This window comes from Haliotis cracherodii, unplaced genomic scaffold, assembly GCF_022045235.1.
Source record: "Haliotis cracherodii isolate W230 unplaced genomic scaffold, xgHalCrac1.p SCAF_5, whole genome shotgun sequence".
In the NCBI taxonomy this organism is placed as follows: domain Eukaryota; kingdom Metazoa; phylum Mollusca; class Gastropoda; order Lepetellida; family Haliotidae; genus Haliotis; species Haliotis cracherodii.
In genome coordinates this window covers 19,410,486-19,430,446 of record NW_027266308.1, presented here as the reverse complement: position 1 = coordinate 19,430,446, position 19,961 = coordinate 19,410,486, and the positions used below count along the sequence as shown (strand labels likewise).

Below are 19,961 nucleotides of genomic sequence, written 5' to 3'. Positions count from 1 at the left end.
CAGAAATGCAGACAGACACATGCAGACAGACACAAGCAAACACACAGACAACATGTGCGCACTCACACACACACAGACACATTGCTGACTGACACACACAGAGACAGACAGAACATGTGTGCATGCACACAAAGACACACACACACAGAGACAGACACAAACACACACAGGCATACAAACAGACAGACAGACACACACATAGACAGACACACACAGAGACAGACACACACACACACAGACACATAGATAACGTGTGCATGCACACAAAGACACATACACACATACACATACATACACACAGACTGACACACACACAGACAGACAGACATGCAGACACACAAAGACATACACACATGCACACAGAGACAAACACAAGCAAACACACACATACACACAGACAAACACATGTGCGCACACACACATACATACACACTGAGAGACACACAAGCAGACAGGCGTGCTCACACAGATGGACACACAGAGAGACACATGCAAACACACACAGACAGACACACACACAGTGACAGACACACACACACACACATATATAGACACACACAGAGATACATGCAGACACAGAGACAGACACAAGCAAACACACACAGACATGTGTGCACACACACACACTTGACACAAACAGACACACACAGACACAAGCATACACACACAGAGACAGACACACACACATACAGACACACATACACACAGACAGACACATGTTTGCTGCACGCACACACCTTCTACATCGGCCTTTGCTTCTATATTACATTTTCATTTCATTTATTTCAATGTAGGATAATTAAAACTAACCCTGAAGGTTTTGGATTCTGTATAGAAGTCCAAGTTTTATATTCAGGTAATGCCAGTATCGTTGATGGTATGGTCCAGTAATGTTCTGTGCCGATTTTAGCTTGGTACTTTCTCAACACAAAGGACTTCAAGTGCTTGCTGATGCAGGTGCAATGCTGTCCTTTTACAAAATAATATTTCAAGCATATTCATTAAAGTTAATCAAGATGTGTAATGTTAGCGGTCCATTTGGGCATAGCCTATGACGAGTAGTATACATCAACAGGTACTGATGTATAAGTTTGAAACATATATTTTGGAAGTTATGAAGTTACCAATCTTCAATACTTCAACTCTTGGCTACATGTATAAGTGGGGCATGTGGTTACAACATGGTTATAACATACAAAGGCAGGGCATTTTAGAAAAATAATAGCAAGGTATATTATTCAACGATTATTAACACTTATACATGTCTTAAAGCTGGCAAGTAACTCATTATTTATGACCTTTCATAATTTGAATTGCAGCATTCAGTAGAGAAATAAATTCAAAAGACATGAGTCAATAGAAAACTAGTATAGCCCAGTTATCCATGTTTCAGCTGGTAGCACATGTTGACTTCAGTCACTAAACGGGGCACTCGTCCAAAGCAATTCCCCGAGACTGGTTGTTGCCTTTGTTATTGTTTTTTTCCCAGTGAGTACCCGGATGTATAGAAAAAATCTAGACTAGTTCGCGACCTCTGCTGCGCCATTCGTAAGCGCATTAGTCACTTTTATGGGTAGTAATAAGGGAGTATGGACACATTGATCAACAAAATGAAATACAGTTTTCAAGATAAAAATGAAATGTAGGTATCTTTGTGGGTAGCATCGGTAATAGTGACGAAGTTTTGATAAGTCACTTACTTGGTAATTTTGCAATTTTCATTAATCCTATTTTTACTTGCAACACAAAGTAAATATTTCACCTGAGCATTGCTTTTTTTATAGTGTTTATATTTTTTTACCGTCAAAATGTGTAACATTTTCAAATTTATTAAATGCCTTAATATTCAGTTATTTTACAAAGTGACTGAAAAACATTTCCATCTGTATTATTATAACGAATTCCAAACATTTTGATGTTAAATGTCATCACCAAGAGACTGAAAATGTTACGTTGAAAAGTACATTTCCATGTTGTTTGGCTTCAAATCCTTCATAATAATCTGTTGTGATGTTTGTAGGCCCTTTTGATAGTCTTAATCAGTTTTAGTCAATCTGGACAGATTATTCAGTCAAAATGACTGAAATATTTACACATTTTATAAATTGACGGATATATATACAAGCTTTCAAAGGAAAAGACTTATGAAAACAACGTCTATCGCTCATTGAAGAATTTCCCAACCAAGACGTAGAGGAACAAGAACGAATCGGTTCAATGCTACAGCGAATGAAGGAGAACAAAATGCAAATACAATAATTACAACCTACCAAATTTATGTGTATAAATTTAGGCAGCTTCCTTGTTCGAGGAATGTATCCATGAATATCCACACAAAGGAACAATATCCCACTCGTCTGCAGCTGTACAAAGAAACTTATTCGATGTCACGTGTCGCTGTAACAATCAAATATTTTAAAAGATATATATCGTTTCGGGATATTATAACCCGTGTTCGTTTCTCAACTGATCACTTGGATTTAGTCAGGCGTTCACATAGGTGTCAAGTCTCAAGGGTCGGCTGAGAAAGCCCACGTGACAACTATTTTCATAACGTCCACGGTTTCTAAAAAATCCATCGAGTGATAGATAACAATGATCAATCAATCAACGTATTATCAGTTAACCCTTTGAACAAAGTATGTTGTTTTTACACCGGCACTTCACGCCATGATATGAGTGTATTCCCTTTGTTTTAGTAAACCTAGACATGTAAACACTCACTTTTGACATATCCACTGTGCAACATAACAGTGATTAATCAATCAACGTATTTTCTGTTAATCCTTTGATGACTTGGAACGATCCGTTGATTTACAAAAAAAGGTAAATCAATTGATCATTCACCTCTTGCTGGTCTGCCACGTGCATATTACATAACACACATTTCACCTCACTTCAAACCTGGATTTAGATTGAATAATTACCCCAGACACAATAAATGCCAAATGGGAACCTTTGTCAGGTAATCTAAGTGGTGCTACCACTAATTGTACCTGTAATAAATCATTAACTGAGCATCAAGTGAATGACGACAAATACACAAGTGTAGGGTTATACCAGAAAACGTTGATGACAACAAAGGAGTAGTAGTCGTATTATCGACGCAATCCGAAAATGCTTTCACTGAATAGATACTTTTTTTAAGTATTAAACTATAACCATCTGGGGTATTTCCAAATCCGATGAGCTCCGCCTTTCTTTTTGTCTGTTTGTTTAGGCTGAAGAAATTAATTTACATGCGCCCTTTGTCGAAATCTTTATAGATCACAGTTATCCAATCAGTGTTTAAGCAAAAATTCGTAAAACAAATATTGCCTCCGGCCTCCAAGTGTATTTAGCTGTCCTTGCAGACGGTAGCCCAGTCTCTGGTCACGCTCAGTTGCATTGCGTATCATCTGGGTACTCACGGGGGAAAAACAATAACAAAGGCAACAACCAGTCCGGGGAATTGCGTGAGAACAGTGCCCCTTTAAAAACATCCTACAGCTTTCATGAAGTTTCAAGTATTTTTTTTTACTACATGTAATTAGATCTTGATGAAACTTTGCGAGTTATCTCTTTATAATTTATTTATTACAAAACTAGAGCAGGTAGTATTTTAAACATCTCAATTCACTTTGACGATATCTAAAGAACTCCCCAAAATTGCACTATAGTGAAATTCACAGTGCCAAAAATTGGAGACAAACTAAACAGTTTTAGGTCACTGTATAATGTAATTCTTTAGTAATTGATGCCTTTCATAAAATTATTCAGAGCTTTTCATGTACAATTCATTGAAAACAATAGAACTCCTTACAATCGTGTACAGTTTCATATACAAAAACAGGCAGTTGCAGATCTCACATTATGTTCTCTTTCTAGCTATAGTAATTATATTAATATTTATTATAACTATTGTCCAATCATTGCACCAGCGTGTAATTGACCGTCGCCTGTCTTCTCATTTACCCAGTCTGTTATTGCTTGTCATGTGTGAATTTACATGTATATTACCTGATGCAGAAGAAATATAAACTGTTTATGTGAGTTAGAACGTAGTTAATGTTTGTTTGGAAATTTTCATTTTTGTTGTATAGAGGGTAATAAATTCATTATCAATTATATTGCAAGTGCATCTATATATGAAAGCATATATATATATATAAGCTTTAAAAGATACCATCAAGTGTAGTAAATAAAAATGTTTATCATATAATGGGTAGGTTTCTCGACAGGATAAAGCCAACGGATAAAAACGATATCCGTTGGGGTCATATGCGGATAGAGATGCAAATATCAAAGGTCAAGTAGGGACTACTTTCACTGTTTATAAACAAACATGGCGTTGCCCTCGTCATTTGGCGATCAAGTCAGAATTAACCATCAGTAATCTGGATAAACTACAGGGATAATTGCTATCATTATCAAAAGAACAGTCTAATATACTGAAAATCAGTGTCTAAGTGTGACGTAGCTAAGGCATTTTATAAGTTTTGGCAACTTTCGAGATATAAATTTCGAAACAATTTTGCGAGGACACGAGGCCTAGTCAAGTGGGATCAGTATCCATATCTGTGCTTGTAGACCTCTGCGGCTTGAAACCTTCTCCACAAATTAAAATAGTTTGATTTGGAACCAAATATGTTTGAATTGTTACCTTGTTTCGTTTTGTCGCTGTGTGTACATCTGACTACACTTCTCAACGTTATGACAGACGTGGCCGTGACGTCTCATAGACTAGGGTTAGAGTAGCTTCCCTTTGACAAAGGGCAGTTACTCTAGCAGACAGACCGATGGATTGCCGTGAAAGGCAAATAAAAACAATAGTTGTTTTGCGTATATGTTGCTTCGCCACTGTATAAGAAACAGATTTCAGTTGGAACTATATTGGCTACTGTCACTGTCCGACTGACACATCACTTACCCTGTGACGTAATAAATATTGATGCGCGCATTCCAGGAAAACTCGCAATGTTTCGGTAATGTTTCTGAAAGAGGGAAAGTGATTTTGAAGCACAGAATTAAAGAATGACATTATATGATAAAGAGGTTATCACGCTTGTGTGTTTGGGGATGGTAAATATCCTGTATTAGGAATAAACACTATGTATTTAGCTCGCCAAGGCTCGCTAAATACAATGTTTATTCCTAATGCAGGATATTTACCATCCCCAAACACACTCGCGTGATAACCTCTATATATCATAAAATCTCATCTTTCTCACTTCTGACGGAAGGTAGTTAATTAACAAAATTCATTCCACTGTAAGTAACTATGAAATAGAAAATTTAAAGTAAGCAGCAAATTCAAACTTTTAAGGTTTCTTATTCCAAAAACATCTTTACGGAATTGGGAAGTAAAATGCGAAGTACAGCTTTCTTCCCAAAACAGTGTATGGAAATAAGAATTTGGCAGCCGGTTGAGCTTTCAAGCTTCCATCTGAAACAAATATTTTTGGAAGTGAGAAGTAGGAAGTGTTGTAGAGCTTTCAAGCATTTCCTCTTTCAAAAGACAGTGTCCAGCTTGGAGGAGATACCACTCTCTACTGTGCAGGGTCCAGCTTGCAGTAGCTACCACTCTCCACTGTGCAGGGTCCAGCTTGGAGTAGATACCACTCTCAAAAGTGCAGGGTCCAGCTTGGAGGAGATACCACTCTCAAAAGTGCAGGGTCCAGCTTGCAGTAGCTACCACTCTCCACTGTGCAGGGTCCAGCTTGGAGTAGATACCACTCTCAAAAGTGAAGGGTCCAGCTTGGAGGAGATACCACCCTCCATTGTACAGGTTCAGCTTGGAGTAGATACCACCCTCCATTGTACAGGGTCCAGCTTGGAGTAGATACCACACTCCATTGTACAGGGTCCAGCTTGGAGGAGATACCACCCTCCATCGTACCGGGTCCAGCTTGGAGTAGATACCACTCTCTACTGTGCAGGGTCCAGCTTGTAGTAGATACCACCCTCCATTGTACAGGGTCCAGCTTGGAGTAGATACCACTCTCCATTGTACAGGGTCCAGCCAGGAGTAGATACCACTCTCCATTGTACAGGATCCAGCCAGGAGTAGATACCACTCTCCATTGTACAGGGTCCAGCTTGGAGGAGATACCACCATCCATTGTACAGGGTCCAGCTTGGAGGAGATACCACCCTCCATTATACAGGGTCCGGCTTGGAGTAGATGTCACCTCCATTGTACAGGGTCCAGCTTGGAGTAGATGCCACTCTCCATTGTACAGGGTCCAGCCAGGAGTAGATACCACTCTCCATTGTACAGGGTCCAGCTTGGAGGAGATCCACCATCCATTGTACAGGGTCCAGCTTGGAGGAGATACCACCCTCCATTATACAGGGTCCGGCTTGGAGTAGATATCACCCTCCATTGTACAGGGTCCAGCTTGGAGTAGATGCCACCCTCCATTGTACAGGGTCTAGCTTGGAGTAGATGCCACTCTCCATTGTACAAGGTTCAACTTGGAGTAGATACCACTCTCCATTTTACAAGGTTCAACTTGGAGTTGATGCCACTGTACTGTGCAGGGTCCAGCTAGGAGTAGATACCACTCTCCATTGTACAGGGTCCAGCTTGGAGTAGATATCACTCTCCATTGTACAGGGTCCAGCTTGGAGTAGATGCCAATCTCTACTGTGCAGGGTCCAGCTTGGAGTAGATACCACTCTCAATTGTACAGGGTCCAGCCAGGAGTAGATACCACCCTCCATTGTGCAGGGTCCGGCTTGGAGTAGATACCACTCTCTATTGTACAGGGTTCAACTTGGAGTAGATGCCACCCTCCATTGTACAGGGTTCAGCTTGGAGTAGATGCCACTCTCCATTGTACATGGTTCAACATGGAGTAGATGCCACTCTCCATTGTACATGGTTCAACTTGGAGTAGATACCACTCTCTACTGTGCAGGGTCCAGCCAGGAGTAAATATCACTCTCTACTGTGCAGGGTCCAGCCAGGAGTAGATACCACCCTCTATTGTACAGGGTCCAGCAAGGAGTAGATACCACTCTCTACTGTGCAGGTTCCAGCCAGGAGTAGATTCGACCCTCCATTGTACAGGGTCCAGCCAGGAGTAGATACCACTCTCCATTGTACAGGGTCCAGCCAGGAGTAGAAACCACTCTCCATTGTACAGGGTTCAGCCAGGAGTTGATACCACTCTCCATTGTACAAGGTCCAGCCAGGAGTAGATACCATCCTCTACTGTACAGGGTCAAGCTGAGGACAGACACCACTCTCTACTGTACAGGGTTCAACTTGTATTAGGTACCTCTTTCCCTGTACAAAAATAGGACCAAAGACGAACATATGGAAATACAAATAATGAGTTCTTCTCTGGCGGACCAGGACAAATGTCAACTAATTCAATCTAATTAAAACCGCACAGATGTCATGGCTCAGGACAGGTTTATCAAGTTAACAAATATGATTATAGAGGAGACAGATCTGCCCAGGCCAATCTGCCAATGGTCGGTGTTCTACTTGCAGGAAACCTCACATTACTTGCAAGACCTTATGTACAGAGGAAGGTTACATTTGTGGGCTCTGCAGAACTCGACGAATACATCAAGAGCACTTGATCTAGATGAGATGAATCAACCTCCAGCTTCCAGACTCTTAGATCTGAATTGATGGCTCTCCTACCACACCATCACACCAGGCATTTCCCTCATGTTTCCTCCTCAAGTAATTCACCTGTACATGAATGCCTCAAGCACAGGATGGGGAGAATACATGGATGATCAGACCATCCAGGGATAGTGGTCACAGGACAAGGGTGTTCACAAGAATGGTCAGGAAATGCAGGCCATTTATCTTGCCCTCAAGGCATGGAGTCCATTGTTACTTCAGTCATCAGTACTAGTGGTAACAAACAGCACTTCTGTAGTAGATTACATCCAGATCAAGGAGGGACAAGATCAGAGAATTTGCTGAAGGAGGTTACACTTTTATTCATCTCGAAAGACTTGATCAGCTGCAGCTTGGAGGCCTGCAACATACCAGGGAAATTGAACATCCTAGCAGGTTATCTCTCCAGTAGAAACAGATTTCTCACAGAATGGTTTCATCACCCAGAGGTATTACGGTGGATCACATCATTTGGGACAACCCACACAGTGATCTTTTTGTGACTTGTCCAAACAACAAGGTCCCAGTTTATGTCAGCCCAGTACCGAACCCAGTTTCTCTACAGTTAGATGCTCTCTCTATGAGTCGGAAAAACATTTTCACCTATGCATTCCCTCCTTGGTCTCTTCTAGACAAAGTAATCAAGAAGGTGGAGGAGATGGACTTCATCATCCTTCTAATAGCTCCAGTGTGGCCCAACAGAGCATGGTATCCTACCCCATGCTATTTCCATAACTCGTGGAGAAACCTCACAGCTCCCAGAGCGTCATGACCATGATCAGACCTACTCCATGGCAGCAGTGCCTCGGTCGTGGAGACCTTCATCTTCCCACGTATATGATACTGGATGGAGGAAGTTCTGCCAGTGGAGAGGAGTAGGAGGAGTGGAAGAAGTGCAGATAACCATTCCTAAGGTCACTGATTATCTTCTGCTAGTAAGACAAGAGAAGGAATTTTGGCATGGCACCATTAAAGATTATAATCAGCCCTAGCATTTGTTCTCCAACAAGGGCTCTCAATAGGTACTCACCCAGTCCAAAACTGCCTTATTAAGTCTTTGCAACTAGAAGACATTTAAACTTCACGTATCTTCGCTGAATGGAACCTGTCCATTGTCATGTCTGCATTGCTAGAAGCATCTTACTAACCTATGCATGAAGCTAATCTTTTACAAGTGTCTAAGAAGACAGCTTTTCTCCTAGCCATGGGAAATGATGCCAGGTCATCAGAGGGGTTGGGGGTGAAAAGATTACAGCTAACAGACAGTAAGCTCATTCTTCGATCTTGGTCAACTGGGATGACAAGATAAGGTTAACACAATGGAATCACAATATAAGATCTGAGAGTGATCTTCGGTATATACGTGTCTGGACATCTCTTGGAGTTGTCAGAACATAATGTCAATGAAGTGACATCAGTAATGTAAGTGTCTGGATGGGAGTACCATCCAAACATATCATAGTATGTCAGAATTACATGCATCTCTGGATGTGAGTTCCATTAGAACATATTAAATATGGAAGTTATGTCAGTTAATGAGAATGTGTGGATACCTCTTGAAGTATGTCAGAGTGCTTTGTCAACCAGAAGTCACGTCATAACAGAAATTGAGAACATAAACCAGAAGTGGCATCATCATCATAAGATCATCATCATTAGATCATCATCATAAACAGAAGTGTCATCATACAACTGGAAGTGATGTGATATTGAGCAGAAGTGACGTCATCCAGATGGGAAGTTACGTCATGAAGTCGGATGTGACGTCAAAGATACCAGAAGGACGTGAGGATAATGCAGGTATCACAAGTTTTCAAAGAAACTATATTGTATTGTGCATTTTACACACCATTCCTTCACGTTACCTATTCACTGCTGTCATTTATCTGGGATTACTAGCCGCCAGATCCCACTTTTCCCTCTGGTGTATTTTGGCTATTTGTAAGAGAGGTAAGGCTTTTGAAGGAATTATCAAACAATAGTTATCATTGTGTATAATTCTAAGAATACTACCTCTGTTACATCAGGATTGATCACTCCCACCCCCTTATTTATCAGGCATCTGGCATGCAGGGTTCACTCTAGGAACTTTCTGACATGGGCCCTTTATGTGAAAATTTCAAATATTCCAGAGGAACACCCACACTTGCCCATACAGCACAGTGTTAAAATGCCCAATTGTATTTGAAAATGTGGGCCTTTTTTCAAATTAAGGGGCTAAAAGCACAAGGCCCCACCCTAGAATTATCCCTGAGGATGTTGTTTATTGGTAAGAAGTGCATTCCTGCCTTGCACTGGCACAGTATAGTAGACAGACAGTGAACCAAGTTACATATTAGCTACATATTAGCCATGCTCCACTGAACCATTGCACCGGTAGCTTTTGCCTGGCCTCCCAATAGTTTTGTTTTGGAATATGTAATGTGTGGTGTCAGTACTTTCGCTTGGACATTTAAATATGTTTTTGCTATTGTTATGACTTTTTTCTCTCTCTGGAATTGAATAGGAAAATTGATATTCGCAACAAAATCACAATCAATTTTGTTCATGATAATTGCACTTTAAAGACCAATCATTATCAATAGCCAATTCAGTCTGTGAGTGTGATGGTCAGATGTCATCTGAGGCTTCACTTCAAGGTGGTTATTTGGGTAAAGAGTTTAGTTGAACTTCAATCCCATATATTCAGAGTGTGAAGGATGCCATACTGTTAGCTGGAACTCACACCTAAAGTGAAGGATAAACCTAACAATTATTATTCCAATCATTCTCTTTTTTTCATGTGAAAAAGGAAAGTGGTATTACAGTAGGTACAGACAGTTCGCATTCATGTGATTCCCCAGGAGAGGATGTCAAATCTATAGACAAGCGTTTGTTTGACCAATGTCGGCCTACTGGCCCTGCTGGCCCCTGGCAGATGAAGGAGAGACTAGTAATCTGAGTAAGGATTTGATAGAACCTTAATCTCAAATCTTCATCTTGAATCAGAATCATCTATGAATGTATCTGTGTCTATCAGTACATGTCAGTGGATGAGGATGTGTTGTTTTCTGAGTGGGTGATTCACCAAGCGTTGAGTATTAGCCATTAAACATGCTAACTCATACTAGGCTAAACACCAAGTATGGAGGAGGCTCTGGGTTTTCTAGTCCTCTCTTCTTTTGCACAAACTATGTATGTTCACTTCAGAAAGATATTGCATTTGAACGCTTTCCGGACCAACAGCCTGGGGCATTGACAACATAATATTAGAAGTGTGTATTTGTGACTTCATTTGGAAACCTGACCTTCAGATTGACTACCGTATAAATGATTAAAGTTAAATACTACCGACAAAGAATAAGGGAACTAATGATTTGAATGTAGCTATCATTGAGGTGTACATTTACAATACTGTGGCGTTGCATCTGAACACAACTTGTAATCACAATGAAATTTCATGTTGTGCATGCTCACAGAAGCCAAAGTGTGTGAAGATAATGCAGTTGACCTAAGCACACACTTAAAAATGCCTCAGTTACAGTCTCCATGAACACACAAAATGGTGAATTGTGTGTGTGATACAGGGTGTGGCGTTTGGGTGGATGTCAATGTCTCAAGTTGCCTGAATGTTTGGCCAATCGAAAATCATAATTTTCTCAACTGTGGGACAAGTGCTGTCAAATGGGTGGGGTTGCAATGAGACATGGGTGATATGGCATATGGACATTGGACTGGCCTGTTAAATCTCCTGACATGACCCTCTTGGGAGGATGGTGTACGCCAAACCCGCCAATGTGACCAAGCTTCTGGAAGTTCTTCAGGTGGAATGGCGGGCAATACACAAGTTAATCAACATGTCATGCATATATTGGCCTGAATGGTGTACAAACCAGATATTGATCTACATGGCTGAAAATAATTCAACAGACATTTATCGTCATTACTCCTTCACTTCATCAGTTCCCTTTTTTTGTGGGTAGTATGTTTGTGTGTTCCCATGATTCATTGATTCCGATGTTGAGTTAGCCCCTGGGAATAGTGCTGCCCATATTTACAGGGTTTCTCAGTACTTCATTCATTGAGATACTACTCTCTTAAGTTTTGTTCTTACAACAAATGTTTCTGGATGTCAATGTCACCTTTCTCTATTTCAGGGTGGTCAACAGGAGCGGGACCTGATAGAAAAAAGATACAACAGGTCAGCTGTCCTAATGTCTGCACTGTGGCATGTGTATGCTGTTGGGTGACAGTGTATGGGCGATGTGGAGAGAGAACGGTGGGATACTCAACACTGTGGAGGTGTGCTGTTGGGTGACAGTGTGTGGGTGATGTGGAGAGAGAACGGTGGGACACTCAACACTGTGGAGGGTGTGTGCTGTTGGGTGACAGTGTGTGGGTGATGTGTGCTGTTGGGTGACAGTGTGTGGTAATGTGGAGAGAGAGAACGGTGGGATACTCAACACTGGGGAGGTTTGCTGTTGGGTGACAGTGTGTGGAGGGTGTGTGCTGTTGGGGATGTTGAGAGAGAGAAGGGTGGGATACTCAACACTGGGGAGGTTTGCTGTTGGGTGACAGTGTATGGGCAATGTGGAGAGAGAACGGTGAGATACTCAACACTGTGGAGGTGTGCTGTTGGGTGACAGTGTGTGGTAATGTGGAGAGAGAGAACGGTGGGATACTCAACACTGGGGAGGTTTGCTGTTGGGTGACAGTGTGTGGAGGGTGTGTGCTGTTGGGGATGTTGAGAGAGAGAAGGGTGGGATACTCAACACTGGGGAGGTTTGCTGTTGGGTGACAGTGTATGGGCGATGTGGAGAGAGAACGGTGGGATACTCAACACTGTGGAGGTGTGCTGTTGGGTGACTGTGTGGTAATGTGGAGAGAGAGAACGGTGGGATACTCAACACTGTGGAGGTGTGCTGTTGGGTGACAGTGTGTGGGTGATGTGGAGAGAGAACGGTGGGATACTCAACATTGTGGAGGGTGTGTGCTTTTGGGTGACAGTGTGTGGAGGGTGTGTGCTGTTGGGTGACAGTGTGTGGTAATGTGTAGAGAAGGGTGGGACACTCAACACTGTGGAGGGTGTGTGCTATTGGTGACAGTGTGTGGAGGGTGTGCTGTTGGGTGACAGTGTGTGGTAACGTGGAGAGAGAGAATGGTGGGATACTCAAGACTGTGGACAGGGTGTGCTGTTGAGTAGGCAGTGTTTGAAGAGTAATAACCTCTTACATGTGCATTAGGTAAGTACATGATACATGAGGGTGTGAAGTGGTATCTGATATGGTTCCAAGGCTGTTGATCATACAACCGAATATATTTTAAGTAGGGAAAGTGATGAATTTGTTTTTTAAATGTAATTATTGAAAAAAAATAAGTGGTTGACAGTTTGCAAATTAAGTGTCTATAATTTTAATAGCTCTTCTGTGTCGTATTGTTCAGACTCCGTGAGACAATGAGGTCCCTCCATGAAGATATCAAGTCTACAGGCTGCTCTTCCTACCAGGTGAGCCAGAAACATGACCGATACAGTTAACAGATTTAGAGATGGTTGAGTAGTTAAGGTAGGGCCTGAGACTGATCATGAAGCTCTCACACTGGGACATTGTGTCATGTAGTTCTCTATCTGCTGGGGGCCCTGAGATCACTGCCCATGTTAAACTGTTAATGGCCCATTCCAAATCTTGTCCTGATGGTCCAGCTTCCTGTGGAGTCACCCATCACCCCAGTGGGCAGTGCTGTCATTACTGATATATGATAAACTGCTTTTTCTGTCATTTGTTGTGTTCTTGACACTGACTCATGTGAACAATAGAAACCTGATGACTGATAGATGTAACTTCCATTACCCTAAGTGCTTGTGAAGTCTGACTACAAGATCTCTAAGGTATAAGGCACTGCCCTGAGACCAGACTGTCCATAATAGATTGCCTCTCAATGCAGCATTGTTCTCAGTGATGGATGTAGAGGTGTGTCTGATACCTGGTGATAAACCTTTATGATGGCCTAATGACCTGAAACCATCCTGGGGGTACGCACTAGTAATGTTCAGGAATGAGTGTGTAGATGTTATGGGTACATAACCTGTTATTTCATGATTGAAAGAGGATGGGAAACTATGCATGGAACAAAGTTAGATGTCCATTATATCCATTATTTATAATACCCTCAAAAAGCACTCCCTACTTCTGTATTGTCCTGAGATATGATCTGCCCCATCGTCAGGATGACAGCAGCCTCTGGCTCACAAGGTACATCCAGCACAACATGACAACTCCTGGACATCTTGCCCCAGGTGAAAAGTAAAGATTATGTGATCTCACCTAACTGTAAATCTGTTCCTGCCTTTAATATGGAACTGACCAAGTGGCAGAGGATATGTGTTGACCTTGATAAATTTCTTATCTCAAGCCTTACTTTTGTATATTCCATCATATTCTGCTGTCATGTAAAGGCATGAAGCCTCCATCAAATTCACACACCTTTCTTTATGCATTTTGAAAGTAAAATGCAATTTGGATGAAACAATCAATATCAATGTTACTGAACAAAACAGGTGTATGTTGACTATTACTTACAGAGTTCATTTTTGATCCGTATATGTTTAAATGAATGTATCTAATTCCTTAGAATATTGTACCTGCATTACATCACTGCCATAAATCCTGTATTTTGGCTGTCATCACACTATAAAAATCTTTTCCCGCTCTTCCATATGCGTAAGGCAGGAAACATCTCTTCTTTCCTGTGTGTGCTAGATTCAACATCTGACAAAGGTTTTGTCTTGCACACTTTGGTAGTTTGTCACACTGTAGTAAGTCTATAGTTAAATGTTACAAGCTTCTTAGTATTGCACTTTAGGCTGATTATTCTGTGTATGGTCATGTAAGTAGTTACTGGAGACATGATGTAGGACAGTATGGCATATTCTTCACCATTGTTGCCTAAGTACTGTAGAGAGTGTGGGAAGTAAAACATTGCTGGAAATCCACACTCAGCCTGCTGGAGGTGGAAAGATTTGCTCTGTTCAATCAATGTTCAGTTGTTTACCAAGCTGGCTGATGTCCATGAATGAAGGCTGGGAAGATGCGTCAGAACCCATCAGTTCTGTTCCTCTGGTATATTCAAGCAGTGATGTATTAGAGGTAGAATAGTCTCAGGAATTATCAAACAATAGTTAATGTTAATAATTCTAAGAGTAATCCTGCCAACCTACGAACTTTTTGCATCTGGCAGATGTTTTGTTGCAAAGGAGTGAGGTGTTCCACCTTGGACATGCGCAAGAGCATTGGGCAGCAGGACACTATTGTCTGCACAACTGATAATAATAACATAATAGTTGAAAGTGAAGTTAGCTTTTGCTGAAAATATTGTGTGATTCAGGATTTTACTGCAGTGATTAATACAGATAACTATTATTAATGATAACACAAATTGATTTTACACATAATTAATGTCAACACTTATTTCTGCTTTTGTCATCATGTCTGTATTAACGTGGTTAACAGCATGCCTTCTCTGCTTCAGAGTGGTAACCTCAGGCCGACATCCATCTTGAGGTCTTCCACACCCACTGGATCACCGAAGAAAAAGAATCATGTTCGCATCCTTGACAGTCCTCCTACATTAGACCGTCCTTTAAGATCTAGATCACCCTCAAGGTCACGCTCAAGGTCATCATCAAGGTCACCCCGAAGATCAACTTCCCTGTCACCTCATAGGTCTTCATCTCGCTCCCCAATACCCACATTGGCTGGCCAAGTCGGTAAGACACCCCCACCTTTGTCTATGTCTGATGAAGAATTCAGAAAACGTTTTCTGCCACAAACCCCTAAGAATAACGATCACTGTAATGATATGAAGACGTAACAAGATCCAGTACGTATACCTCATAATCCCTCCAGCCAGCATAATGTACAGAAACTGCCGTGTGTGCTTCATTAGACACAGGCAGACATACATGTCGTACATACTAGCATATTTATCTACCTGGTTATATACAGCTCTGAGAATGAAGGACTAGTTTAATGAGATCTATTATTCTGGTCATTACTGTTTTTATTACCCATCATGTTTCATGACACCCTGATGAAGAGTGAGCTCAACATCTTTTGTTCAGTATCTTTTAGACCTAAGTCAAATGCCATGCTATTTAATATTCATTATCATATTATTTTAATATCATTTAAAGTTTCTAATAATGGCTGAAGTCAAAAGGTTTTTCTTTTATTGAAGAAATATTTTATGAGATTGATGTAAAACAAGGAATGGTATAAAGTATAATATTTTGAGGTGTTTTTGTTATTGCAACTTCATTGTTTTAGCTTCTGTTTCAGTACATAAGAGGAAGTGACAGTGACAAGTTTTGTAAACTGTAACAATACTAAACACTTGTGATGTGCAGGTGACCTGCGCCCTGGCCCAGCTGCCTCTACACCTGCAGGTGCCACGCCTTAGTCTGTGATGTGCTGTACTTTTAGCAGTATTATTTTATTATTTATTATGTATATACATCTAGAACATTCCATTTAGAAGAACTTATTTATACACTTATTTATTGTATATATATATATATATATACACAGTGTTATGTGATTTTATGTACACTGAGTAGTTTTGCTAAAACAATGTTAATGATTGATTGCATGTGGACAATTCAGGACTGGTTGATTGTTATTGATGCTGCCAGCAGTACAGTTCTGTGTCATATATATTGACACTAAGCATCATATAGATTGTCTGTGTCTTGACCCCTGCTTTGCTTCATCACTTGGATATTTCTTACCTGAAGGTCAGGTGCTTACATTGAGCTCCAGTAGTTTCTGTTAAGATGGTGTATCTGAGATACCACCCACCATGTCCTTACATAAGTCACTCTTTACTGTATCTTGCCACTCAAGATATTATTGCATTGTGTTAATAACTTGAAAGCGGTGATGTGAAGCATGTGATACACTGTGCTAAGACTGATAGCTGTGTAACAAGTCTAAAGCAAGCCTGTATGAGGAACTGCCACTGCTAGGATCAGATACCATTACCCAACCAGTAGTTGGGAACCATTGTTTAGATGTCGGGTGTTGCTACTTGAAGCCATAGAGAGCAGTACATTCTATCACACCAGTATTAACCTACCTGCAGCTACAGTGATACCTCCAAGTGAAATAGGAAGTGGAAAGTCAAACTGTGAAGTCATGTTTCTTTCACATTCAATGAAACTTAATTTGTCTAAGTTTTCCTTAAACTGGCAGTTGATTCTCAAGCACACATATTGCAATATCGACAAGCCCTTACGTTTGATGAACTCACTACTTCCTAAACTTTGGGATAACTTTCTGTGTGTCAGTTGCTGATTACATGGTGTCTGTAATTGGACAATTAATTGTATATTACACTGATGTTAAGGAGGCTTCAGGAAAGTAAGATAATATGCTGTGTTATGCAAATATGATAATATCAAAACTATATTTCAGTAAAATATTCAAATGGTGTCATGAGATACAACAGAAATGTTTCAGTGATGTCATGAGATACTTTTTGTCATGTCATATAAGGTAATACAGAAATATATGTCATTGATGTCATAGAAGTTTAATCAGTACTGTGTTTCAGTGATGTCATATGATGTTTCACAGAAATATATTTCAGTGATGCCATGTAAGACTGCCCTACCATGTGTCAGTGATGTGATCTTTGATAAAACAGAAATATGTTTCATTGATGCCATGTAAGATTCTACAGTACTATGTGTCAGTGATGTCATCTTTGATAAAACAAATATATCTCAGTGATGTCAAGTAAAAAAATACTGCATTACCACGTGTCAGTGTTGTCATCTTGGATAAAACAGAAATATATTTCAGTGATGTCATCTTGGATAAAACAGAAACATATTTCAGTGATGTCATGTAAGATACTGCAGTACCATGTGTCAGTGATGTGATCTTTGATAAAACAGAAATATATTTCAGTGATGCCATGTAAGACTCTGCCCTACCATGTGTCAGTGATGTGATCTTTGATAAAACAGAAACATATTTCAGTGATGTCATGTAAGATACTGCAGTACCATGTGTCAGTGATGTCATCTTGGATAAAACAAATATATTTCAGTGATGTCATCTTGGATAAAACAGAAACATATTTCAGTGATGTCATGTAAGATACTGCAGTACCATGTGTCAGTGATGTGATCTTTGATAAAACAGAAATATATTTCAGTGATGTCATCTTGGATAAAACAGAAACATATTTCAGTGATGTCATGTAAGATACTGCAGTACCACGTGTCAGTGATGTCATCTTGGATAAAACAGAAATGTATTTCAGTGATGTCATCTTGGATAAAACAGAAATGTATTTCAGTGATGTCATCTTGGATAAAACGGAAACATTTTTCAGTGATGTGATCTTTGATAAAACAGAAACATATTTCAGTGATGTCATGTAAGATACTACAGAAATATATTTCAGTAGTGTCCTATAAGAGTATACATTAGTACATCTCAGTCATGTCTTCTAAGAGCAGAAATGTATACTGATGTTATGCAGAAGCCTTATGTAAATGAATATACTGGCATCATTTAGGTTATTGTATTGATGTATTGTAATATTAATTGATGCAAGCTACAGCATTTCTGTAATATATTGCCATGGTGATGAATGTGAAGGTACTTATGCTATCGTTATGTTCTTCTCCATACACTTCACAACTGTACAGTGTGCCACCTGAAGACAAATCTATTGTACATGTAGAAGCCTGCAGTGGCCAGAGGAAGATTCTCCTGCAGAGGGAAAACAGCAGATGTGTCCCTGTGCCAGACATAAAGGTCCTTGTCATGTATAAATATGAAATAAAATATATCTTTTGTATTATTCTTTGCAGTTGTTTCAAATAGATTTCAATGTGTCTTCTATTTCCTCACAATGTTTTACAGTAACGACAAAGATATACTTACAAACATATATGATGCACAGTCACAGAGGTATCATTCATGGACATTCTTACACAGGTGTCACTAACAGAGACTTTGCTTAAACAGGTGTCATGTACAGAGACTTGCTTACACAGGTGTCAATAACAGAGACGTGTTTACAAAGGTGTCATGTATAGAGACTTGCTTACACAGGTGGCATGTTGGATGGTTGGTTTGTTGTTTAACGCCGCACTCAGCAATATTCCAGCTATATGACGGCGGTCTGTAAATAATCGAGTCTGGACCAGACAATCCAGTGATTAATATCATGAGCATCGATCCACGCAATTGGAATCGATGAAATGCATCAACCAAGTCGGCCAGCCTGACCACCCGATCCCGTTAGTCGTCTTTTACGACAAGCAGTCACCTTTTACGGCAAGCATGGGTTGCTGAAGACCTATTCTACCCCGGAATCTTCACGGGTCACACAGGTGTCATGTACAGACTTGCTTACACAGGTGTCATGTACAGACTTGCTTACACAGGTGTCATGTACAGAGACTTGCTTACACAGGTGTCATGCACAGCCTTGCTTACACAGGTGTCATGCACAGCCTTGCTTACATAGGTGTCATGTATAGAGACTTGCTTACACAGGTGTCATGTACAGAGACTTGCTTACACAGGTGCCATGTGTAGAGACTTGCTTACACAGGTGTCACAGACAGAGACTTGCTTACACAGGTGTCACAGCAAGTCTCTGTACATGATACCTGTCTAAGCAAGTCTCTGTACATGACACCTGTGTAATCACGTTTCTTGGGTTGCTGAAGACCTATTCTACCCCGGAATCTTCACGGGTCACACAGGTGTCATGTACAGACTTGCTTACACAGGTGTCATGTACGGACTTGCTTACACAGGTGTCATGTACAGAGACTTGCTTACACAGGTATCATTCACAGCCTTGCTTACACAGGTGTCATGTGTAGAGACTTGCTTACACAGGTGTCATGTAAAGAGACGTGATTACACAGGTGTCATGTACAAAGACTTGCTTACACAGGTATCATGTACAGAGACTAGCTTACACAGTTGTCATGTACAGAGACTTGCTAACAGGTGTCATGTGTAGAGACTTGCTTACAAAGGTGTCATGTGTAGAGACTCGCTTACACAGGTGTCACAGACAGAGACTTGCTTACACAGGTGTCGTGTACAGACTTGCTTACACAGGTGTCATGTACAGACTTGCTTACACAGGTATCATGTACAGACTTGCTTACACAGGTGTCATGTGTAGAGACTTGCTTACAAAGGTGTCATATGTAGAGACTTGCTTACACAGGTGTCACAGACAGAGACTTGCTTACACAGGTGTCATGTACAGAGACCTGCTTACAAAGGTGTCATGTACAGAGACTTGCTTACACAGGTGTCAT

General features: G+C 40.6%; 1 protein-coding gene across 6 annotated transcripts in view; it reads left to right on the top strand.

The window, feature by feature from the left end:
- The window catches only part of LOC139442690 (centrosomal protein of 128 kDa-like), an 84,135-nt gene extending 67,958 nt beyond the window's left edge, over window positions 1-16,177 (top strand). For 4 of the 6 annotated variants that reach the window (XM_071223565.1, XM_071223569.1, XM_071223566.1 and 1 more), the window contains 3 exons: window positions 11,761-11,804; window positions 13,046-13,109; window positions 15,131-16,177. In XM_071223565.1, the coding sequence (XP_071079666.1) occupies window positions 11,761-11,804; window positions 13,046-13,109; window positions 15,131-15,472 (450 nt within the window). In that variant the 3' untranslated portion in view covers window positions 15,473-16,177. The remainder of the gene's footprint in view (window positions 1-11,760; window positions 11,805-13,045; window positions 13,110-15,130) is intronic. The other 2 variants (XM_071223567.1, XM_071223568.1) reach the window with 2 other exon arrangements.
- Window positions 16,178-19,961: the final 3,784 nt, after the last annotated feature.